We start from the raw sequence: 26,108 nt of genomic DNA, 5'->3' as shown, positions 1-26,108 counted from the left end.
AGAGAGCTCTGATATATGGTAAAGACTGTTATGTGTTTTATGTGGAGAAGAGAAAAAAGAAGAGCCATCAAAACCTTGTCAGTTTTTTTCTTTTTCAAATTTCCTGCCTCAGCTTTATTTTTTTTAGTGAGAAAAACCAATAATTTTTGTTATTAAATTTCCTACATTGTTTTCCCATCTAGAGATAACAGAAGAGCTAAAGAATAATATAACATCCATTAAAACATTTTCTAACAAGGTTGGGGCAGGCAAGCCAAACAGTACCTCGGGCGTAGTGTGAGTCCACAGAAGACCTCATTCTGAAGCAGTGGGGCTGGGGAGGGCATCAGGGACCTCTTTGCAAGGGAGGAAGACCTTGACAGACAGATCCTCTCCAGTTAAGAGCCTACTCCTCCCTCCCACCCTCTCCCTTCACACAGCACGTTGCCATGTGCCCCTAGGCACTCTCTCTGATGGTAATATCAGTGGACCAGTTAATTAAGCCAGCGAGGTTCTTGCATACATTTGCATTTTGCTGTCTCCATTAGAGTTCCTCGGGCAGCAAAACCCTTTTCATACTTGGGCAGAATGCTGCCTCAGAAAAATCCTGACATTCCTGATCTGCCCCTAGAGGCTTTGTATTTTCTACACATGACACACATGTCAGAACTGTCAAGACCCCATTCTCATCTGCCTCTGTGCAGCATGAAGTTAACCCCTGAGCACCAGATGCTGTATGACCGTAGATGCCAGTGTCCATCTGTGAGCTGACACAGAAAAGCCTGAGATACAACCTTTCAGCACACCTGCCCTTCAGCACACCTGCCCTTCAGCACACCTGCCCTTCAGCACACCTCACCTCGCCTCCTGAAGGGATACTTTGTTCCTGATGTCTACTGCCTGCTTTGCTGGAACCTTCTTCTTATCTGGGATTCATAGATCAGTAAAAACAGCCAGGGAATGGGACTGTGCTATGCTGAAGCTTTTAGCAAAAGGGCAGGGAAGAAAAGAGCGAGAGAGAAAGAGCAGGTTCAGGAAAGGGACATCATCAGTAACTAAAATAGAACGCTCCTTTGTGTTGGTTTTCATTGCAGGGATACGAAGGCTTTTCTTTTTTGTTTGTTTGTTTGGTTTTTTGAGACATGAATTCTCTATGTAACAGCCCTGGCTGACTGTCTTGAAACTCATTCTGTAGACCAGGCTGACCTCAAGCCCACAGAAATCCATCTGCCTTTACCTCTCAAGTGCTGGAGTTAAAGGTGTGTGCCACCACTGCCTGGCTAGTGAGGGTTTTTGAAGGCCCTGATCTATTGACCATATCAATGCTGCTGTATCTAATCAGGTAAAGCCATGCACATGTTAATAAAGGGAATAGTTTGTCAGTTAAATGTGACAATTGTAAATACATATTGTGGTCAAATGTAGGGATTCTGTCATGAGCACCTTATGTTAGAAACAGAGAAGGACACTTTGTGTCTTTCCATAGTGTCAGAATTTATTGAATAACAATAATCTATGACTTGCATTGGTTTCAATAGCATCAATTTGCCAAATAATCTACCTACCTCAATAATCTGGCTGAGGTGAATGCAGGTTCTTTTACTCCTTTTTTACTAATATTAACTCTCATATCACACCATGCCCAGGATACAATGAATATATCTCTAGATCTACATACACACACACACGTGTGTGTGTGTGAGTTAAAGAAAGAATACAAGTTAGCAACAGTAGTAGTACAAGAGCTTTTAGAAGTTGATGGATTGAAATGCATTATTAAATTTCATATATCATAAATGCATATATTAATAAGATAACAAGTCCAAACCAGCCTTAAGGAAGAAGCCTTTGCTGTAGAGTTCAAACCATGAAAGAGTTTGAGTTGAAACTAAAGATGTGGCCAGTTGCAGAGACAAAAGAACAGAACCCAGTCTGCAGCAGGAACAGCAGGTCTAAGTCCAGAGGGGCATGCATGTGGATGGCTGTGTCAACAGTGGAAGACTGAGCTGACAGCCCAGGGATAATTGAGACTTCTCTGCCTGTCATTCCTTGGTGCATACTCTAGATACCAAATGATGGGTTGGTGTGGGCCCCTGTGATGACCATTTTATGAAATACAGGTAAAGGAGTTGCATCCTCTTTTTGGTCTGGCTGTCTGATAAGTTCTTGGGCTTGGTTTTGCTGATATAATTTTAATGTACTCATATGCCCCTGAAGTCTCAATTGACCTTCATACATTGATAAATTAGCAAATTTCTACTGCTAAGATAATGTCATCTAGCTGTGTTGCATGGTTCGTACTGGATAGATGATGGTGTTTGTGAGTCCACCCTGCATGTAATTATCTTCCATCCTCAAAATGGGAGTCAAAAATCTGTTTGTAAAATGGAGTCTGTCAGGGCAAGGTACATCCTGGAAACTATTTTACACACTATGAAGTAACTTAGACTAGAACATATACACGCGGACTGGAGGAAGAGGTGAGTCTGAACTCCTGGCTGGACAGCCCTGCTCTCTCGGTCCTAACCCCCGGGGGCACATCCCATGCCCCAACCCCTCCTACCGAAGCCCCAGTGACCAGGGAACAGCATCCTTTGTGCCCACCCCCAACCATCTTCCACTGCATCAGTGACCAATGGAGCCACAGGCCCTACCTGAACCTGGAGGAAGAACAACCACTGGAACTGTGGGCCACAGCTGCACTGATTGGGGTAGAAGATGGGTAGATGGCAGTGTAAGGAAAGAGCAGTATGGCAGCAACAGAAACTAGTGGTGCTGTGATAGCGAGACCAGAGCATCCAATGCAGATGAAGCAGAAGAAAATGAGCTTAAAAATAACTTTATGAAGAAGATATAGGCCCTTAAAGAGGAAATGAAAAATTCCCTTAAAGAAATGGAAGAAAGACAAACAGCAAACAAACAAAAGGCAGAAGAAGTCAATAAATCCCTTAAAGAAAAAAAAAAAAAAAACAATCACACCGGGCAGTGGTGGTGCATGCCTTTAATCCCAGCAGTCGGCAAGCAGAGACAGGTGGATCGCTGTGAGGCCAGCCTGGTCTACAGGAGCTAGTTCCCAGGATAGGCTCCAAAGCTACAGAGAAACCCTGAAAAAAAAAAAAGGATAAACAAGTGAAGGAAACAGTTCAAGAAAAGACTTGAAAATTGAAATAGAGGCAATAAAGAAAACACAATGAAGGAATTTCTGGAAATGGAAAAGCTGAGTAAATCAGGAACTACAGATGCAAGCATTAACAACAGCATACAAGAGATGGAAGAGAAAATCTCAGGCATTGAAGATACGGTAGGGGATTTAGATTCATTGGTCAAAGAAAATGTTAAATCCAACAAATTCTTAACACAAAATATCTAGGAAATGTGGTACAGCGTGAAAAGATCGAACCTAAGAATAATAGAGATAGATAGAAGAAGTCCAGCTCAAAGGCACAAAAATATGTTCAACAAAGTAATAAAGAAAACTGTCTCAATCTAAAGAAGGACATGCCTATGAAAATACAAGAAGTTTACCGAACACCAAATAGACTAGACCAAAAAAAAGTCTCCTCACCACATAATAATCAAAACATGAAATATACAGAATAAAGAAAGACTATTAAGAGCTGCAAAGGCAAAGGAAAAAAGTCAAGTAACATATAAAGGGAGACCCATCAGAATTACACATGACTTCTCAATGGAAACAATTAAAGCCAGAAGGTCCTGGTCAGATGTTATGTTAAAACTAAGAGACCAAGGATGACAGCCCTGACTGCTATACCTAGCAAAGGTCTCAATCACCATAGACAGAGATAACAAGATATTTCAAGACAAAACCAGATTTTAAACAATAGCTATACACAAATCTAGCCCTATAGAAAGTAATAGAAGGAAACCCCAACCCAAGGAAGTTAGTCACACCCACGAAAGCACAGCAAATCTCAAAGAAGGGAAAAACACACTCTATACCACCAGCAACAACAAAAACAAAAATATCAGGAACTAACAATCACTGGTCATTAATATCCATTAATATCAATGGACTCAATTCACCTATAAAAACACACAGGCTAACAGATTGGATATGAAAACCGAATCCATCCTTCTGCTGCATAAAAGAAACACACTCTTACTTCAAAGACATTGCCTCAGAGTAAAGGGTTGGGAAAAGATTTTCCGAACAAACCTAAGAAACAAGCTGGTATAACTATTCTAATAGCTATCAAAATAGACTTCAAACTAAAGGTAGTCAAAAGAGATGAAGAAGGACATTTCATATTTGTCACAGGAAAAATCCATCAAGATGAAGTCTCAATTCTCCTCATCTATGTCCCGAATAAAAGGGCATCCATATTTGTAAGAGAAACATTACTAAAACTTAAATCACACATCAAGCCCCACACACTAATAGTGGGAGACTTCAACACCCCACTCTCACCACTGGACATGTCTGCCAGACAGAAACTTAATGGAGTAATAAGAGAACCAACAGATGTTATGACTCAAATGGACTTAACAGATACCTATAGAACATTCCCTCCACACAAAAGAATATATATACCTTCTTCTCAGCACCTCTTGGAACCTTCTCTAAAGTGGACCACATGATCGGTAACAAAGCAAACCTCAATAGATACCAAAAAAATTGGAATAATCCCCTGTATCTTACTGGATCACCATGACTTAAAGTTAGAATTCAACAACAGAACAAATTCCAGAAAGCCTACAAACTAATGGAACCTGAATATTGCCCAGCTGAATCATGCCTGGGTCAAGGAAGAAATAAAGAAAGAAATTAAAGACTTCTAGAATTCAAAGGAAATGAATGTACAACGTACCTAAACTTATGTAACACTATGAAAAGCAGTACTAGGAGGAAAGGTTATAGCACTAAATGCCCACACTTGAAAAAAATGGAGAAATCCCATACTAATAAATCAACAGAATACATGAAAGCTCTAGAACAAAAAGAAGTAAACTCACCCAGGAGGAGTAGATGACAGGAAATAAACAAAATGAGGGCTGAAATCAATAAAATAAAAACAAGGAGAACAATATAAAAAAAAATCAGGGAAACAAAGGAGTTGGTTCTTCAAGAAAATCAATGAGATAGACAAACTCTCATCCAAACTAACCAAAAGGCAGAGAGAGAATATCCAAATTAACAGCATCAGAAATGAAAAGGAGATATAACAACAAAACTGGGGAAATCCAGAGAATCATCAGGTCATATTTCAAAAACTTGTATTCCACAAAATTGGAAAATGTAAAAGAAATGTACAATTTTCCAGATATGTTCCATATACCAAAATTAAATCAAGACCAGATAAACAATTTGAATAGACCTATAACCCCTAAGGAAATAGAAACAGTCATTAAAAGTCTCCTGACCAAAAAAAAAAGCCCAGGGTCAGATGACTTCAGCGCAGAATTCTACCAGAACTTCACAGAAGAGCTAATACCAATACTCCCCCAAGTATTCCACATAGCAGAAACAGAAGGAACATTGCCAAACTCCTATTATGAGGCTACAGTTACCTTGATACCCAAACCACACAAAGATGCAACAAAGACAGAGAACTACAGACCAGTCTCCCTCATGAACATTAATGCAATACTACTTAATAAAATACTGGCAGTCTGAATCTAAGAACACACACGCGCACACACACACACACACACACACACACACACACACACACAAAATCCTCCACCATGACCAAATAGTCTTTATCCCAGAGATGTAGAATTGGTTCAACATACAGAAATCTGTCAATGTAATCTACCATATAAACAAACTGAAAGAAAAAAAAAAGCAAATGATCATCTCATTAAAAGCTGAAAAAGCCTTTGACAAATCCAAAACCCTTCACGAAAAAGGTCTTTGGACAGATACAAGGAACATATCTAAATATAATAAAAGAAATTTACAGCAAGCCAAGAGCCAGCATTAAATTAGGTGGAGAGAAACTCAAAGTAATAAACTTTTGGAAATAAACCACATAATCAACCCAGATACAAAAAGGCCATTGACAAAGTTTAGAATCCTTTAATGAAGAGAGTTAAGAATCAAAGGAATATATTTCAACATAACAAAAGCTATACATGACAGATCTCTAGTCAACGTTATACTAAATGAGGAAAACTGAAGGCATTTCCTCTGAAATGAGGAATGAGACAAGGGTGCCCATTCTCTGCTCTTACTCAGTAGTGCTCAAAGTCATAACTAGGACAGCAAGACAAGAGAAGGAAGTAAAGGGGACACAAATAATACAGGAAAAAGCAAAAGGATCCCTATTTTTAGATGACACGATCCTATATTTAAAATATTCTAAAGACTTGATCAGAAAGCCCTGAGACCTAATACTCACTTCAGCAAAATATCAGAATACAAAACTAACATACAGAAATATCACTTATATTTCTATATATAATAGCTAACTTCCTAAGAAAGAAATAATGGGAAAAAAATCCTATTTACCGTAAAAACAGATCAATAAAGGCTACAGTAGCTGAGGGTCCCCCAGGGAATGACCATCCTGCTTCTTATTCCAGACATGCCTGTTTTGTCCAGAAACATTAGAATGCTTGTGTCTATTATCTTGGAAAATAGCAAATTTTTAGAGACTAGTGGCAAATTCTTGCCACTGAAAGAGTTCATGTTCCTGGCTTCTGCTCCCAGAAGCTCCAGGAGAGCTCCAGGAAGACCTAGACAGTCCCCCTTCATGAAACCCTACCTTCTGTGGTGGGAACAAACACTGAGAGGAGCCCTTCTAACCTAAACTTTGAGCCCCTGTTTATTCCAAGTCATTAGCCTCCTGCATCTTTCTCCTTCTAGAGAGCCTCACTTCTGACATCTGTCTGTCCTCTCAATAGCAGTGCCATGTCCTGTGCGGGAAGGATGGCTCGCTGCATCCTGTCTCACAGTAGGCTCATGTTTCCTTTCTCTGACTCAATTCTTCGGGAGTTTCTGAGCATTGTACTCAGTGGTCTTGCTGCTTTATCAGACCCTTTGCTCAGAATTGGAGAGGGTAGGCTTGGTGGCAGGTGGCATGAAAGGGACCAGCACTGATACTGGATGTGGGGACAGGAGCATCGGGACCTCTTGTCCTGCATTTCATGATTAGCCTTAACAGGGTGTCTGAAAATTGGCAGCTGTGAAACCATGAGTCATTTAAATGTGACTTTCCCTGACTAGAAATAGACATTTTTTTTCTAAGGGATCTAATACTTGACTAATTAACTCTACCTTCTGGCTAGAATGTGTAACCTTGGAAGTGCTGCTATATTTAAAATAATCTCTAAGAATGACAGTATGGAATTTCTGCTTTTCATGGCACCTTAATTAATTCTTTTTGTAAAGCACTTCAGGTGGTGATTATTTTTTTAATTTGTTGGTGCTTCAGGTCCCACCTGGAGAGGGCCCAGGCGGTGCTGCCTGGAAGGAGGTAGTGTATGCCCGGTGCCCAGTGCAGATGCAGACCCAGAACTGCTTGCAGGGCTCTTTAGACAGCTGTTAGTGACCAGTGCAGAACTCTGGTCTGGCAGAAGGACAGCTTATGTGGCTTACAGCTCCAAAGGGACAGGTTGCTGACTGCCAAAACAGCTAGACCGGGTCAGCCTCCTAAACACAGCTCGTCCCATGTGTGTGTGCCCCGCTGTTTCCTCCCTGCCTACCTCCATCCCTCTGTTTGTCCTAATCTTCCTTCCTTGCTTTTCACCCCTTGTATCCTTTGTAGTTTGCATTGAAAATATCCTGAAAAATAATTATGAAAAACACACAAAAAAACACAAAATTAACTTCCTTACTTTTAGGTTTGACTTTTAATTTTTTGAAGCTGAAGATAAAACCAGCTGCTTAGCTCTCCTGTCAGAATGAAATGGGGCAAATGTGTGGAGGCTGAGGAGGAAGTTTGTTCTTAGCACTTAACCCTGCCCACTTCCCAACAGTGCTGAGATCCTCCTGTCTCATTCCCTGAACTTGTATCTGGCTTTAGCTACCTTCCTGTGTGTGTCTTGATGAACTTCTCTTTGGGTTGGGTTTAGAGAGCTCTTTGCTTCCTGTACCTAGGGCTGGTGTCTAATATGGGGAAATTTGACCCATTGTTTCTTTTTATTATTATTATTATTATTATTATTATTATTATGTGTACAGCATTCCTTCCATGTGTGCCTGTATGCCAGAAGGGGGCACCAGGTCTCATTATAGATGGCTGTGAGCCACCATATGGTTGCTGGGAATTGAACTCAGGACCTCTGGAAGAGCAGTCAGTGCTCTTAACCACTGAGCCATCTCTCCAGCCCCGACCCATTGTTTCTTTAAACATTTTCTAGCCCCTTTCTTTTCCTGATTCCTGTCAGCTTTCTTTATTCCTTCTTATTCTGCTCTTATAACCTACTATTTTAGATACTGTCTTTAAAGTCACTGGTTTCTTATGCTTACTCAGGCTCACTCGTGATACTTGATGGTGTTATTTAGTCTTTGTGTTCTTCATCTATAGGAATTTTTAAAATTCATTTTCAATGAGAGTAATAAAGCCAAATATAATTGGCCATGGTCTAGGAACACAGCTTCAGGTTGCCCCCAATACCATCTTCTAACATGGTATCAATTTCACAAAGTTTCTGTAGATTGGACACAGGTGTGCGTTTTGGGGCAGAGCAGAACTGTTTGTTACAGGCCTCAGAGGTTATCTTGATGACATCTTGACTTTTTGTTGGTAGAATGAGGGAGCTGCTGGTAAGTCTGAAAGGACTGACCTGATAGTCACGAGGACACAATAAATGACCGTTGAGGGGCTAAAGGTGGCCCAAGACTGTCCGCCATCATGAACATTCTTTCTCTCCATAGTCAGCCATGCTAACCAGTCCCTCAGCCTTGTACAGTGTTAAACACGTTTTGCTGGGTGTTTGTTTTCCAAAAACATCAGTTCACAGTTTCTTTTGATGGTCAAGCAATCACATTTGTGCATGCAAAGATCAAATATTGCTTTGTGTCCCAATGTGTTCATCCGTGGGATGAGAGGCTGAGTAGGCTGAACACAGTCACCAGGAGCAGTAAAGACCGAACCTTCCACACCACCAGCTCTTCCAGCTGTCATGATCCAGGTCTAAGTTTTTCACTCTCTGTATCTGGCATACATGTGACATATAAAAAATAGGAATATTATACCTATTGTCAGCATAACCAACTCAGTATGGTCTGAGTTAAAGGCAGTTGCTGAGAGAAGAGGGTATTTTAACTAACCAGAAATGGTATATTTAAACTGCTTAGATAATGTTGCTCATCTGTAGTTATTTGTATTTGATAAGATAGTTTAATTGATATTTGGGTTATTAAAAATGACTTACTACGTTTTGATTATAGATTTCCTTTTTTTTTAATCAGTTTAATTTCATAGCTGTAACCTCATGAAGGGTGAATAGTTCTAATTATCAGAAATGTTCCAAAGTACAAACTACCAGGACAAAAGCAACTGAAGAGAGGAGGATTTGGTTTAATTCCAGTTTATTCTGTCACTGTCACTGCAGGAGGTCATGGTGACAGGGACTGGAAATGGTCATTTCACTCGACAGTCAGACATGCGGGCGCTCTGCTGCCCTTATGGGACTCCTCCTATGAAACAGTGCCCACTACGTCTTCCCTCATCAGTTAATCCAAGAAAACCCTTCACAGGCATGCCCATGGTCCAATGCCATCCAGACCGTTCTCATTGAGATTCCCTCCACTAGTGATTCACATTATATCAAATCGATAATCAAAACTAACTCTCATAAGCAGTTTAGATAAGAAAACGTTGCCAGGAGGGGTAGGTTGCATTTATAGGATAATCTCTATAAGGACCTTTTCCTAATTTTTTTGTTTCCAACAAAAATCAAGGGTCTGTTGAGCATACTTTCCTGGCTCCTGGAACAAATGTCCATTAGCAAGAGGAAGGAGGGGACTGGGCTGTCTCACGTAAACTTTCTTGCCTTCATACGTGGTGTCATTTAGATGGCTGACATAGGCCTGCCTGTTTTCATACATTGGTGTTGTTTAAGTGACTGAGGAAGGAGACCAGGATACAGGCCTCTGTTCCATGGTTCATGTCAGTCATCTGAACTGCTGAGAAGTGTGGCTGCTACTGGCGCTACCAGGTGAGCCTCTGCAGCCAGCCAACTGCATCCTTCCTGGCCTGATGTTGGCACAGAGTGGCCGAGCACTGGTAGAGGAGTAGATTGCCCTTCCCACCACTCCTATGATAGAGACTCAGAACTGAAGGCAGCCGGCATAGATTGACTTTGCATTTAGAGACTCAAGTTCCACTTAGAATGAATACATAGAAAACGTTGAGTTGACCCATGTTAGATTATAGTCAAAAGAGTTTTACATGAAATGAAAGCCACATGTATCGACTGAACTAAGAGTATACTACTTACACCAACTTGAAGGGGTCACTTTGTGCTTCAGCTGATTTTAGCCTGTTCATTAAATGACGCTACAAGAAACTTTGCTGTGTCACTGAAGTAATATCAGACCCACTGATGAGTGATGTTAAGGAAAGAGCTTAAAGTAAATCAGCCTGCAAAATTAGGAGGAATATTCACGCAGAATGCCTCTGTTTTCCTTCTAGGCCCCTGCTCTTCCAGACGAGTGAGCACGTGGCTGATAGTCCGGCCGTGGGGGATGTGATTCCATTCAGCATCGTCATTCAGTTTCTGTTCACACGAGCACCCGCTGAGCTCAAGTCCCCCTTCCAGGTGATCACGGGCTCTCTCTGAGTCACTTTGTAAACAAGCCTAAGTCTCCTCACTGAGCGGGCTCCTGGCCACCCTGCTTTATTTGGTCATGGATGTCTCCCTGAAAGTGAACAGAGATGGAAGAGAACTCCGGGGACCCGTATGTTTTCACAGCAGGGAGTCAGATTTACCTATGAGTCCAGAGTTAGCCCTTTTAAAAAAAATATCTCAGCTGACTAAGGTGGCCCATGCCTCTAATTTTAATACTTGGCAAGCTGAAGCTAGAGGATTGCCATGACTTCCTTGCCAGCCTGAACTACAGAGTGAGACCCCATTTCAAATATCATCACCGTCATTATCAGACAAAACAAAACAGACACAAGTAATTTCTATTCATAAAGCTCTGTTTGGGCCATGTCAGTTGGCAAATCTTAAGGTTTTTTTGGTAATCAGTTGCATGAAGGCCTGTGCCACGTTCTGAAATTCCTCTGTCCAGAAGGTAATTTCACCTTGAGTGTCATGAATTGCTATTTGTGCCAGTGTTTGCTAAAGAATGTACTTTCTTCTCTGGTGGCATCCCTGAAGAGGGCAGAGTGGTCCCATGCACGCTTCTCCCAGTGGCTGGACGATCATCCATCTGAAAAGGACAGGCTCCTCCTTCTCAGGTAAAGCTGCGTGTTCTAGGGCTGCCGTCTGGGCTGGGATGTGGCGATGGTAAGGGACAGTGATTGTCAGATGGCCCGCTTGGATAGTTACTGCGCGTGCTCTGCAAGGTACTGGCAGCTGTAGGGCTCTGGTTCTTCAGACCTTCACACCCTCCTTTGTGCTGGCCGATGCCTGATACAACTCTAGAGCACAGGCTCCAGCTGTAAAAGGATTCACGTTGGCTCTGTATTTTCTGTCGTTTTCATGTGCTGTGTTCACTGAAATGGCAGCACTCAGATGTGAGTGAAATTTGAACAGTAACAGTTCTTGGCAGGAAAGGACCACTGAGAATCTACTTAGATGCCACACATTCTCTGGTCCACGTGGTCTGAGAATACATTTCTGTGTGCACCTATGCCCAAGTGCATGTGCACATCTCCAGCCATGAGCATGGTGAGGGGCATTTGTGTGTGCAACTTGAGCATGTTTTCCCATCAGTTCTCCCTTATGAAGCCTTCCATAGAAAGGCTTTAGCTCAGCTGACTCAGCAGACTTTATTGGCATGTGGGGCTGAGCTCCGAAGTGGCACCGTCTTCTCTCAGCTTCACCTGTTTCTGCTTTTCTGGTCTCTTTCCCCATCCCATTCCACCTGCTAAATTGCTGCCTTTTATCTTTTTCTTAAATGTCATTGCCCACATTTTGTTTCTCGCTTTTTTGTCTCAGTCTGTATAGATTTTCCATCCCCAGTTGAGCTGGTGCACTCACCCCCATAAAGCCCAAATCTGGGATTCACCTGCATGGAACCTTAGGCTGGTGCACTTGCTCTCAGCCCCCCACCCCCAGTTGTTGTAATTTAATCGTCCCTCACACACCTACTTCCCTGTATCCCCTGTCATGGGAGGTCACCGTCATCTACCCAGCCATGCCAGGGAACAACTAGGTCATCATGAGTCAGCCTGTCACCTCGTTCTCTAGTGCCAACGAGCATCGCTCTTTAACTGAAGCTATTCTCTACCTGCCATTCTTGGTCTGTGGATATATGGCAGACCAGCTAGGCCATCTGATCCTCAGTGCAGGTGTGAGACATATGGAGGTCATTCTCAGCTGTGTGCCAAGAAGGTGCCACCTACTGGTGCAGTTTTTAGGTAAAGGACCCCACTGAAGAAGCCCAGATCTCATTGGAAACACCAGCCCATCAGCTTCTGAGAATGGCACCAAGCCACAGGTGTGGTGTAGGAGCCTTAGGAAACCTGTGTGGGGCAAGGAACATGAGCTGGGCTTTCTTTCATTAAGAGGAAGCTGACCCCAAAACGGGAAAGGCTGCTGGGTGAGCTTCCTGTCAGTACCCAGGCCTCCCACGTGAGGGAATTTGGGTCTCCTCTAACTTGTTGACTTGCAATGTCTCTGACTTTTTTTTCTTAGTCCCCAAAGTCACTCAGCTTCAGTGTACTTGGTAATAAGAGAGGATTCAGCAGGGCTTGATTTTGTCATGTTAACGACTTGGAATGAGCTCATCCACAAGGCTGTCCTGCTTTGGGTGATCACAGATCTGTTCCACTGCTGCTTTTTAAAATGCCTCTCAGCAGTGCTGTTGCTAAGCCCATCCTTAGCAAGTGACAGCCATGATCCTAAGAGCTGCCTCTCACCATCCCTCTACCTGCAGAGCCCAGACCCTTCTTGCCTCAAGCAGGAAGTGCAGCTGCCTGGGGATCCACAGGAACCACTGCCACAGCAACCTGGCTCTTGGCAAGGAAGGGCCTTTGTCTGAGAGGTTATGCTTTTCTATCTGGTACCTCAAGATGAATTATGACCCAGCCTGCCAGAGCATCACTGGATGATTCTCACCCTGTAGACAGACCCAGGGCAAACGCTGGTCTGATGTCAGCATTTCCTTCAGCTTTGGAAGCAAGCCTTGGGGGAGCCTCGTTCTGCTCCTCCCAGTCATCTGTTAGGCTGTTAGAAATAGGGCACAGTGTTCAGTAGTAAAGTATGGCTGCAGAATAGATTGCAAATGGTGAGTTCCTGTTCTCTGTCACCATTTGACATTAGGTATTTTTCTGGAACTTGAATAGGTAACAGTGAAGTTGACTTGAAAGTCAGAGCAATCACTGATCCGGGCCATGTGGGGAAATGGGGGGGGGGGTGAGAGCTGTGTACCAGCTTAGCCACCAGGAAGGTGCTCCAGACATGTGGGCTCCAGTGCAGAGGTGGCCACCTGGCTCAGACCATGCTTTCGCTGAAGACAAAACATCAGTTTGTATTCAGAGATTCCCTAAGGTCTGCAGAAATGGTTGGCTCTACCACAGACCTGTGTATCTTAGTATTTGCAGGAAAGAAGTGATGCGTCTAACTGTAGTCCTTTGAGGACATTTAGGTGGAAACCATTTAGACTTCATCAGCTGTATGGCACATTTACCTATTGCTAAAGAAAACATTTGGTACCATATGAATCTGTGAACCCTTAGGCTTCTTGCCATTGTCCAGAACCCATAGGCTAGGACCCATTTTCCCCGATTGTCTATTTCTAAAAGCCTTAAAATGTCTGTATGGAAAGGAACGTTAGGTGCCTCCTTGTGCTTATCCCTGCCAGGAGATCCAGTTCTAGGCACTAAGTGCCTGAGATCGATATATATAAGGAACTGCTAAACCAGGGAAAGATATAGGAGGTTACTTAGGTTGTAAGTACTGATCAGAATGAATTTTAATGCCTGACAAATATCTACTTGACATGTCACGTGATAGTGTATCCTGTTAATGCAAGCCAGTCCTTCAGTACTTATGGTCACTGCTTTTCTTCACCGAGGATAACTTCAGCAATCTTATTTGGTTACAAACAAGCCTCTTATATAATTCTTGGCCTCACTTCCAAGAAAGCTAATGTTTTGCCGAAGCAAATGAAATAATTTAATAAGTGCTTGAAACCTTACCCTGATTTTATGTGGGAGGGCAGTACTATAGTTCTGTGTTTTTTGATGTGTATCAAGAGAAAAGTGTAACCAAACTTATTTTGAGCCTCCGTCTATGCACTGTAACATATCACTACGAATGCAAGAGACTGCCGTTGCTTTTCAAGTGCATTTTGTAAACAGAATGGATACAATGTGTCTACTCTGCAACATTCATTTGTAAGGTTCCCCATACTTTTTTTAGACTGGTAAACTGTATTGCACACACACATGCATGCACACCCCACTGCCTCAGGGATGCCTGAACCCTTGGAGCTTACTCTACAGTATCTCTCAGGACATCTGTGGAGTTGGGGCACCTGCCTGAATGAGTATGGCAATTGGAAAAGAACATTTTCTTCATGGAGAAATAACTAAGGGTTGGCTTTGATAGGCTGCACTGGAACATTTCATAAATACTGCTTTCTACGAACACTGACTTCCACTCTTTGATAATAAGAATTGTTTAATGGGACTTGAGGCTACAAGAAGCTGGGTTTGTTGTTGTTTTGAGACAGGGTTTCTGTGTTGGGTGTCCTGGAACTCATTCTGAAACCCAGGCTAGCCTCAAACTCAAGAGATTCACCTACCTCTGCCTCCAGAGTATCACCACCGCCACCTAGCTGTTGAGAAGCTGGCTTCTTAATGGCCTGCCCATACTTCCATAAGAGCTAAAAGACAGCATGACGCCAGGAATTTAAGGATGCTGGGCACTGTGTAATCAGGCCTTTATATACACCTGTGACTCCAGGGTAATTTTTGCCGCCTGCTGTTAGGAAGGGTTTTATGCCAAAGGAAACGTTTAAAGCTGGGTCCTAAATAATAACTGTCCAGGGACAACACAAGAAAGGGCATTCATCTCATGGTGATGTTCAGATAAGCAGAATGCTTCTCTTTAATTGTTGAGTACGTGGGGTGGCATTAAACCAAACGCCCTCTGCCAACGCCTATCTTGGGAGAGACTTCCTGTTTCTAAGTGGAAAAATATCTTGGTCTCTTCTCTGACTGGGCAATGGACTCTGCCAGTAGTGAGTAAAAACAGGTCATTTTCAGGCCGTTTTTAGACTACACCAAACTGTCAAGAAGCCCAAGCAGCATAAAGGGCTGGGCAGCGGTTTATCACACAGCTGGGTTGTTTGGGTACCATCCTCTTGCACAAGGGATAGCTAGTGACGCTGGAGAAGCAGTACTAGGATGACCATCTCAGAAGTGCCGGCAGCTTTACAGGGGTGGGGGACAAACGTGGAAACAGGATGAGTATGAGGCCATGATAACTGCATAGAGACAGTAATGAGTTTCAGCACTGGTTTCCTGGGCTTAAAAAGACCAGTGAACAGTGCTAAGCATTTGGGGTAGATCCAAGTGTTATTTCAGATCCGAAAGGCAGATGGGCCAGAGACAGCCCCCAGCAGGCTAAGCAAGAACACGCCTGACCACATTTCCAGGGTTTGGGATTTCTCTTTATAAAGAAGTACAAACCATTCTTGTAGCTTGACCAGCTGGAGATGCACAAGTTTTCCTGTGGAGACCAGTTGTAAACTTTGGGGCTACCCCTACAACTCTGCTGTGGCCGGGGAAAATGGCCCTAGTGAAGGGAGTAGCCCAGGGCTGTGAATGTTACTGCCATGGCTGATACCTGTCCCAGGGGCAATTGAGAAGAATATCAAGGAAGTAACCCTGAGGTACCACACACTAGCCTAAGTTCAGACTCCTCGTCACGGACCTGCCAAAAGCTAAGAGCCCTAAAATGCTGTAGCTTCCAGTCTTACTGTGTGTGCTTATGGTGCTTTCTCCTCTAGCTTAACTCCACGAACAAGCACAAGGTCCACCCACATGTTCTCACAGAACTTCAGGATGGACATGGAGAAACACATGTACTGAAATGCCTAACAGATTAAATTGGCCACAGCTAACCCTAATCCAACTTGCCTAACTACTGTACTTTGTACCGCGTTTGAAGTACTGGTCTGTGGCTCTGGGCAGAGTTAATTTCAGAAAGGGGCAGATACGTTGTTTTCATATTGCTGCTGCCGAAACATTGATTCTATGCGATATTTTGACAGTTTTCTTTTGCATTCCCAGGGGAGCCCTGGAAGCTTATGTTCAATCAGTGAGAAGCAGAGAAGGCAAAGAATTTGCACCAGTTTATCCCATTATGGTCCAGCTGCTTCAAAAGGCTATGTCTACTCTTCAGTGATGTGCAGTCTCCATGCACCAACCCATGTAAAAAGGTGGCAACCAGCAACTAAAGACCATAGTCATTTTTGCATTTCCTATTGATCTTTCCTTGTTACTCTAGTTCTTCTACGTTACAATGCCATAATAGATCATCACAAACTTTAAATTGTACGTATCTGATTTTCTTCATAAAGATACCTACCATTTTTTTTTCTTTTTCAGATTTTTGAACAATGCAAAATAATTATGTGGGTTTTTGTGCCGTTGTGCAAATGATTCTATATCACTGCTAAAGGGACAAGAACAGCTCACCCTGCTTCCCCAACCAATGCAGGGATTTTCAAATCTCACGCTGGAGTCACACTGCTGGGGAGCTCTGGGTGCACACCTGACAGAGGACTCCATCCTGAAAGAGACACTGATGCTGTCAGGTCCAGTGTCCTTCACTTTAAATGAAGCCAGGGTTTCCTTTATACTGTGTCATTTTATTAGAAACAGGCACTTGGGCTTTGGAACAAGGACAAGTTAAAAATTAAAATTTTCTTTTCTACAAAGGTTCTCTATAAATATAAGTCCTTAATTTTCTATTGTCTTTACTCCATTACTAACATTCTTTAATTTTTAAAATCCTACCAGAAACCTAATTATAACACCAATGTTTTCCATCTGCTGGTCAAATTTATTCTTATAGTTATACATAAATTCAGTCAATCAAGAAATCAGAGACTTTTTTCATTTTATTTCAAATAATATACAAGAATATAGTGTGCAAAATTGAGGGGCAACATGTTGAAGAAGTGTGATGACTGAAATCAACTTTACAGCTGTGATTCCTAACCAAAAATACCACTTGGTAAGTAACATGAGAAGCCATGATTGTAGCTCAGAGCAAAGCAGCTGCACTGCAAAGGACTTGCTCTATTTTAGAAGCTGGAGGGAAGTAAAGTGCAAGGGTTGCACTGCAGTAAGTGCAAAGTCTGCCCCACCATAGACAGGATGACAAATCTAGTACGATGTGTGGCTGAGGAGAACATGAAGATACAATGGTGTCGACTGTTAACAGCACCATTACAGTGACTACCCAATGCTATTAACTAACTGCACCTTGGCCGGGTCTGGCCCCCACTGGGAATCATGGAGGAGTGCTGCCCCCTGGTGAATCCACTCAGCACATGCCCATGGTATCTGAAGCAGGTGGCTCTTTTAGCTAGGACAATGACACCATCTACCTGCCATGTTATGTTGTCTCTTGGCACTGGCCAGACTAGAAGCGACTGTGTTTGGCACAGATGCTGGGCCATGTGGCGGCTACTCATGAAAAGGCCAGCTTCTGCTTCATTCCTGATATCGTGGGTACAATACAGATTAATAAGCAGTAAGGAGCTGATGTATAAACAGCAGTTACAATTCCCCTTCGTACAATTTAAAACATGTATACACATCTTTCTACTGTACTTTAGCACCACAGGATATCAATTTTCAAGCCTATATTACCTGATAGACATATATGAAGTTTGGAAGGAAAATAAGGCAATTTGGTTTACAATGTTGATAGTTGTAGCTTACTTAATGCTCTAATGGAGAAAGCAAATCCTCACTCATTAAATCATTTCAGGACTCAATGCTATCAGTATCTTATGGTCACGCAAATTCAGGACTAAAGGTGAGACCAAGGTCTTCCAGGCTTTTCCATCCAGAGTCAGTATTTATGCAGACAGGCTTACAAACACAAGCATCAGGTTCAATGCTGTTGAGAGCCCTGTGGAAATAAACAATGAATGCTTACAAAACAATGCATGGTAACCTTGCAGGGTAAGCTCAGATGTTCATAAATTTACTGTGAAGATTTTCAAAGTTTCCTCATGGCTCAAGTATCTGGAAAACATATACAAATGTGAGAGCAGAAAAGTCAAACAGGTAATGTCTCTCTCATATGAAGTTCCAAACAATAGAGAACCTGTGGGAAATGGACATGTGACTCAGCTGGTAGAGACCTTGCCTACAGAACACAAAAGCGCGCACAAGCGCGCACACATACACACACCAAGAAAGCACCAAACGAACTTGTACATTATAGTTCAACTACTTTTGGCAGCTTAATATTACCTTAAAGTAAGTCCCTGAGCTGTTTAACCTACAAATTATATAGGACTAGATTAAAACATCCTTAATGAGCCTCTTCCTGATAACTATTCACACCATCTCTTCATTTAAACACGAGCTCATTCTATCCTATGCTTTTTTTGGGTAAATAATGTAAAAAATGCTAGTCAACAATTACAAGAATGGAGTCTATCAACCAAGATTGTACTGTGAAACTTATTTTCCACCATTCTTATTTCTTCAGATTCTTAATCCAGCAGTCTTTGCCAATGGCAGATATCTGCATAGATGTTATTTACGAGTAAGTCTGAGGCAAGACACTAAGAATTAGACAAATTTTCTTCTGTAATATTAATGATTGAGTTAATGGTGCCCGTTTATTGATGGATTGACTTGTTTTTAGAGGCAGAGTCCCTCTGTATCCATGACTGTCCTCAGATTCACTCTAAACCAGGCTGGCCTCTAACTTACACAGATTCTCCTGCTTATGCCTCCTGCATGCTGTGATTAAAGGCGTGCACCATCACTGCCCAGCCTGGTGTCCATCTTTTAACCAAATTAGAAATATTATATTCCAAAACTATCTTTCACCTCAGCACGTAGGACATTCTTTTTTTTTTTTTTTTTTTCTTTTGGTTTTTCGAGACAGGGTTTCTCTGTGGCTTTGGAGCCTGTCCTGGAACTAGCTCTGTAGACCAGGCTGGTCTTGAACTCACAGAGATCCACCTGCCTCTGCCTCCCGAGTGCTGGGATTAAAGGCGTGCGCCACCACCGCCCGGCTACGTAGGACATTCTTAAGCTAGTCAGATTTTGCTTGCCATAAGTGATTCTCGAGGCAAGCTTTGCTGATGGGTTTGAAGTATAACAACAGTGTGATAATAATGGTGAGTGACATCTTTAAAGGCTGACATGCCAACATGCACACAGGGCACACAGAATCACGATAAAGCAGTCATTTCTAACACATACTGAATTGGTTCTTTTCCTTTTCCAACAGTCAGGATTTAAACGCTTTTGTTCTTCAGCCAAAGCCTTTGCTTCTAATGTATACATCCTCCTTTCCTCATTTTTCATTTTCTTCCACCTGTCACCAAGGATCACACTAATGGCTCTAGAAAATAAATATTAACATAATGTAAGATTTTCATAGCAATACCAACTGCTGCCACTTCAGGCAAAAATGTAAAAAACATAGAGAAGGGCTATTACAGTCATTTCAGCAATAACCCTGCCACAGATGCCCATTTATCAAAATCCTGGGTGGATAGTGCCAGTATTAGTATTTGCTCCAAGATATCCAAAATGGCTAAAATCTGGGTATTTCCCAAGAAACGTTCAGTATTGCAGCTAAGACAGTCAACTTGTATTAAGGATTTGTTTTGTGCAGTTACTCAAACTACCATGGTTATGATAAAAGCCCCCCCCCCCGCCCCCACAAACGCACGCCGAGTGAGAGAGACTCCTTTGCCTTAGTTTATGTCTAATGATAAAAAAGTACACTTTAAATCAGATTTGTACTTAGCATGTGAGACATTGGACTAAATTCAAAATGCTGACATTTTCCTATTTTTTCTAGTTACTCTGATACCAAACCTTTTAAAGTAATCTCATCCAGAATATGCAGATATAAATCACACGAGAACCCTGAGGCAACTACAGTCTACAAAGATAATCTCTGTACTGATTAATAAAGATGATACATCAGTGCTTCAGGATGACAGTAACCCACAGGAGTGCTGCTAGTAAAATTAGTAAGCATATGTATGTGATTGAAAGCAACTGATGTGCTGTATTTTATTTAAAACCAATTTACATGAAATAGGCACACAACCATCTCAGTCTCCCGAAGTTAGAATGTCTTAAGTTAAAACATGGTGGGTGACGTGATGAACACCATGCAGGACACTAGAATCTATACTCCCTCCTCTCAGAGTTTTTTAGCCAGATTAATGTTTATGCCAACTGGCTAAGTATCTCTCTAATCTATTCATTTTAGTCTACACTCTACCCCTAAATAAGAACTTCTTTATTCATGGAATAAAAATCTACCTCTATAGAAGAAAAAAGTCCAAAATAAAAAAATATTTTTATCAATCATCCTTTCATATTAGACGAGTGATATGTCAATCTCGTGGTAACAATACTGAAATGCAAAACCAAGTAGTTATGGGCCGTATGGGAGATATCTCTGATAAGATATCTACTCTTAGGCAAGTCCTTTCCTCCAGAATTAAAAGTATCAGCACTCGACTGCCACAGGCTTGTTAATACGGCACAAGGGCACAGGTGCTACTTCTAACAAGCAAGAGCCGCACACCTATACCTGTCAGGAGTTCTCACGCATGGCCATCACAGAAAAGGAGGGCAGGTGGGCTAAGTTATTCTTAAAATGCTTTCCAATTGACCAGAGACTATTTCCAATATAAATTTTTTTAAAAAAAATTACAGGGTCTCACTACTTAGCCTTGGCAGCCCTGAATTCCAATTCTAAGAAATTACCAAATACCAGGACAAGGTCATTTTGTACAAACACATCAACTTAGATGTAGTTGGAAAGCAAAACTTCTTTCTAAAATGTAGGTGATATTTAGAATTAACTGCACTGAGACAATACAATCTGTATTAAAGTTATTATCTTTTCATTTATGATCCTAAAGAATACATAAAGTGTCAATGCTTCAGGTCCCACAGTGAAGCTTGGTTACATAACTCTCCAAATCTGACACAAGTACTATACTAGTCTTTTCTACAAAACATCAACCATCAAACTTACTGTTATTTTCAAAGAGAGCTCCTTCTCCTGAAGGTAGTCTGTGTAACTATGTATTATAAAAACAAAGTATCTAAAGCTATCCTAAGATAATGGAAAGAAGTCAACAAGAGCTCTTTAAGTTTATTTTCCCTGCCCCAGTTACTGTCAACTGCACCAACACATCAGTAATCGTACTTGTGTTATTACTATTTACCTGTTATCTTTCCCTGGATACATCTGAGTGTATTCAACTCTGTATTTTTTGGCAAAAAGCATGAAGGCATTCATTGGTCTTTTGCACTTGTTAGGAGAAGTGGCACTCACAGTCCCTGAGCTGTGGCTTTTGACAGCTTTAGCATACAGAGAATCAGAGGAGAGCTGCGATGATCCAGGGGAACCACAACTTTTGCTGAATTCAGAGCCTGCGAACTCCTGAGCACCACCAGGTCCTCCACAAGACAAAGACGCACGGCGCTGACGAGCCATACTGCTCAGCACATAGACTGCAGACGAGTCCATCGGTGTGAAGTCATAGCTACAGAATGAACAACACAGTTCAAATTAGGTGGAGAGTGTATCGTATTGGATGAAAACACAAATTTTAAAAACTTACCATGTGGCTGAAAACTTTCCTGCCTCTTAGGACACATCATTACCAGCACTACTTTATACTTTAACAACACCTCTTCTGCCAGGGATGCAACAGCCAACCTCTGAGCTCCATGGAACTTATATCAAGCCCATGCCCTTCACAGCAGGTAACTTGTCCAGATCCCATACCTGTCCTTCATTATTCTTCTGGATTAATTTTTAACAAATCTGATAATCTCACTTCTTAGATTCTGGACCTAGGAAATTAAAATGGGCAGTATTCCAGGCCTGAGAGGTAACTACTTTGGAAGACAAAAGTTAGCTTGAGACGGGCAGCCATTCACTCCAAAACTCCCTGCCATTTAGGAGGCTCAGGCAGATGGGGCAAGCCTGAGCAGCATGGTGGGCTCAAGTCCAACCTGGGCTGAAACCTTGTCTCCAAAAATGGCTCCTAGATGTGGCTAACTTAAAATACACTACAATTTGAGATTTTGTATAGATAAAAGTTCTAACCCATCCAGGTCCACCTATATATTACTAGTATCTTAACCCACCCTTATCAGTAAAAGCCACATTTAGTCATGTAAGTTCAATTTGCGTAACCACCAGAACAAACTACCCATAGTCTCACTGTCGACAAGCTGGGGGTAGGGAGTCCATTCATATGAAGGAGGCTGCAGTCCAAGATACGAAGTGTCTTCCGCCCTAGGATGGTGCCTAGGATGCAAAGCCCAGGGTTCACCACCCACATTCCCAGTACCTTCATAAGTTCAATGGCCAAACTGAAAAGTAATCAAGCCAATCACCATATTAATTAAAATATCAGCTGAAAACCAGAGCTAATGTAGACCACAGCCTAAAGACGCATCTCAAAAGGGTCCTCCAACTCTGAGCTCTATGTTGTCTTCTCACACAAAACTTTTTTGACTTTTATTCTGAATTTTCTATAAAACAGAAATTCTAAGTACTACATCTAATGTAAAATAGGAGATAAGAACTAAAGACAAAAAACGCTGAATGAGCAACGCAGGTCCACACCATTAACTAATAAAAGTTAGTTCTACCAGCTGGGCGGTGTACTTTGGAGGCAGAGGCAGGCAGTTTGAGGCCAGCCTGGTCTGTAAGAGTTAGTTCCAGGACAGGTTCCAAAGCTACAATGAAATCCTGTCTCAAAAGACCAAAAAAAAAAAGTCTACCTATTACCAGCCTCATATTGTCTTTTTCCTAAAGCCTAGCCACTGTGGAAGAATAAATATGATACGTAGTTCATTTCTACTGAATTAACCATCACCTAAAATACCAATAAAGAATAAGCTAGTTACTAAAATTTGAAAACTCTGCCATCTAGTGGCAGAAATCTGTCACTTCCTTTCTTTGTGGATACAAGTTAAATGGGTTTCATACACCCAGTAACAGTATCCAGCACTTTGACAGTCTCTTCTTAGACAGAATAAATGTTTTTTCTTCTTTGTAAGTATCTGTTCCTACTATGGAACCATCTTTCTTGGTACATGTTATTCTTCAAACACCTTCACGTTTAACTACTCTTTTAAAGGTTTTATTCCTTTCAGCTGTGTGCAGATGCCTATGGCAGCCGGAGGCCATCTAGGGCTGGTGTGGGTGCTTGAACAGAACACTTAAAGGCAAGCTTTACAATAATGTAGAGCCTACTAATCAAGTCACATGTATTTTGTCTTTTTTATTAATCAATATTTAAATCACTACTTTGTTTTATGGTTGAAGAAAAAGAAACACTACAGAAAGGTCACTAACATTACCTAAGCTTCCAGAGCTTAGTGCACAGTCAGGATCTGCCGTTGGGCTGCTGTCAGAAACAAGCACACGACATTCCTACCACACTTCCTTCAGCAGACAGGAAGCCAAGGCAAAGCAAAGGTATTTAAAGTGCACCCTAGATTAACTGTAAAGTATGTGATGATATACTAATTTTAACAGGGTTCAAATCTCACCTCTGCCATTTCCTAGTAACGTGACCTTGGAAAACTTAACCATCTACAGCACAAGAGGCACGCTGTCCCACGAGTCACAAGAGTAAAGGAGGCTAAGGACTCACCTGCACCCACTAAGTAACAGCAACACTGAGAAATGAAAACTTGCTATCTTAGAAAAACAAGAGCTGGGCAGCCAAATTTCCCTTTTTGCTTTAAAAAGTGAAGTTTTATGCCGTGCAAGGCCTGGTGTATTGAAAATGAACCTCAGTTACGAAGCATAAAATGAAGCAGTGACCTCATAATCTAGGATTCTAGCAGCAGCAGCACGTCTGTCCCTCACAAGTGGGCTTTGTGTCTAAGGACATTACAGGCCTGTCCACTGTACTTTCAAAAGTCCATTCACAGCACCTCGCCTGGCAACGAGAAGTTGAATTTCATTCCAACAACTTGAAAGAGTACTTACAAGGCCCTGAACTATGAGCATCCAGTGTCATTTAAGAACTGGAATTCTGTTACATGCTAGGAAGAGAATCCTATTGGCCAAGCTCTCAATAAAAACCTTACATTTTCTTCTGTTCCTGGAAGCTGAGCCTGGCTGTTTGCCTTTGCTACGACGCTTCCTCTCCCAATTGCTCGGCACCCTTTGTTTGCCACAACGTGCTGAAGTCACGAACACAGTGCATCACTGAATGTAGGACGGTCCCAGGAACACCGACACCAGTACTTAAGAAAATCTAAGTCTGTTAGAGGCAGTGTATACATTTCTCAGATTAATTTTTACTTAAAAGTTATTTCTCTTTTTTGTTTTTTCAAGACAGGGTTTCTCTGTGTAACCACCCTGGCTGTTCCGCAACTCACTCTGTTGACTTGGCTGGCCTCAAACTCAGAGATCTGCCTGCCTCTGCCTCTTAAGTGCTGGGATTAAAGACGTGTGCCACCACCACCCAGTTAAAACTTATTTCTTAAATTGATTCAATTTGTTAAAATGTGTAGTTAAGGTTCATTCATCTTCTGATAAGAATTCCACTGTTAGGTTATATCACAAATTAAGTAATAAAATCCAATACTGATATGGCCTGTTTATGTCAGTTACAAAGTTATTTATATTATTTTATATTCATTCACAAGAACTGACTTATTGAGCTAGCAAGATGGCTCAGTGAATATAAAAGCGTCTTCCTCAACTGCTTCTAAGCCTGATCTGTGAGGTAGTATCCCCTCACTTGAACCCAACTCTTCCAGGCCGACTAGTTAACAAGCTGGCTTCTCAGGCCTCTTTTCTTCCTATTCCCAGTGCTGAAACTACAGGAAGGCCACTACCCACCTAGCATTTAAAGGATTCTGGGGATGGGCATGCCTGTGCCACAAGTGGTTTTAATTGTTAAGCCATTTCCCCAGCCCCTTTTAAATTCTTAACCTTTAAAACGTAGCTTCAATTTTGACTCAGCAATCACTTTTAAACTTTAACAGGAAAGAAATGCACTATTACCTTTTAAATGTATCAAAAACACCTGAATCATCAAAATTAATGGCATCAGGGTGTCCAGGAGGTAGACAGATGTCACCAATATGAATTTCACAACATGGAATGCCATGCTGTACCACAGTCAAGCTTGGATAAAATGATGACCAACCTAAAGTTAAACAATAGAGTGAGGCATGACACAAAGCTCCCTATTAGAACATACAATAGAAAGAACGCGTCAAGTTTGACTTTAGAATAAACAATTCACTATATTTCATATTTTGCTCAGCTACGTAAAAGCCCCCCAAACTACCTTAAATTCAGTTATTTATTTTATAAATCTCTATAGAAGTCATCACTCCTATCCACAAGGGATAATAATGAAACTATGCAGTAGCTTGTGAATTACTAGTATGCTCAACATTGTATTTCTCTAGTAAAGCTCTAAATCTACAGCCTACTTGGTAACTACAAACACAAATGTGATTACCGAGGACACAACTCCCCACATTACATCAAACTTACAGTATGCTATATGAATGTCATTTCTCATCTACACAGGGACATTTTATCTGATTATGGCTAAGATGCTTAAACACTATTAAATATAATTAGAAACATTTCTTTTGCAATTTTATTTGGTTTGGGATAAATTTTCATTTTTTTTCCCTCAATCATCAAAGCCACAAAACATATATAAGAAGCTTTCTTTAAAGTTTTTATAATTCAGGGCTAAAGATGGCTCAGCAGTTAAGAGTACTGGATGCTCTTCCAGAGATCTGGAGTTC

General features: G+C 41.6%; 2 protein-coding genes across 6 annotated transcripts in view; one reads left to right on the top strand and one right to left on the bottom strand.

The window, feature by feature from the left end:
• The window catches only part of Cog5 (component of oligomeric golgi complex 5), a 235,607-nt gene extending 218,437 nt beyond the window's left edge, over positions 1 to 17,170 (top strand). For both annotated transcript variants that reach the window (XM_041657980.1, XM_041657978.1), the window contains 3 exons: positions 10,584 to 10,710; positions 11,275 to 11,354; positions 16,362 to 17,170. In XM_041657980.1, coding sequence (XP_041513914.1) covers positions 10,584 to 10,710; positions 11,275 to 11,354; positions 16,362 to 16,476 — 322 coding nt within the window. In that variant the 3' untranslated portion in view covers positions 16,477 to 17,170. The remainder of the gene's footprint in view (positions 1 to 10,583; positions 10,711 to 11,274; positions 11,355 to 16,361) is intronic.
• Positions 17,171 to 17,176: 6 nt separating this feature from the next.
• The window catches only part of Hbp1 (HMG-box transcription factor 1), a 28,787-nt gene continuing 19,855 nt past the window's right edge, over positions 17,177 to 26,108 (bottom strand). For all 4 annotated transcript variants that reach the window (XM_041657981.1, XM_041657983.1, XM_041657982.1 and 1 more), the window contains exons 8-11: positions 25,345 to 25,489; positions 21,527 to 21,847; positions 19,530 to 19,671; positions 17,177 to 18,216 (exon numbers count right to left, since the gene is read on the bottom strand). In XM_041657981.1, the coding sequence (XP_041513915.1) occupies positions 18,199 to 18,216; positions 19,530 to 19,671; positions 21,527 to 21,847; positions 25,345 to 25,489 (626 nt within the window). In that variant the 3' untranslated portion in view covers positions 17,177 to 18,198. The remainder of the gene's footprint in view (positions 18,217 to 19,529; positions 19,672 to 21,526; positions 21,848 to 25,344; positions 25,490 to 26,108) is intronic.

The sequence above is a fragment of the Microtus oregoni genome, unplaced genomic scaffold (genome assembly GCF_018167655.1).
Source record: "Microtus oregoni isolate MIOR12 unplaced genomic scaffold, Mior012 000009F_ref0000495, whole genome shotgun sequence".
NCBI lineage: Eukaryota > Metazoa > Chordata > Mammalia > Rodentia > Cricetidae > Microtus > Microtus oregoni.
Note: the sequence above shows the minus strand (reverse complement) of the source record. Positions and strands in the feature narration are given on the sequence as shown.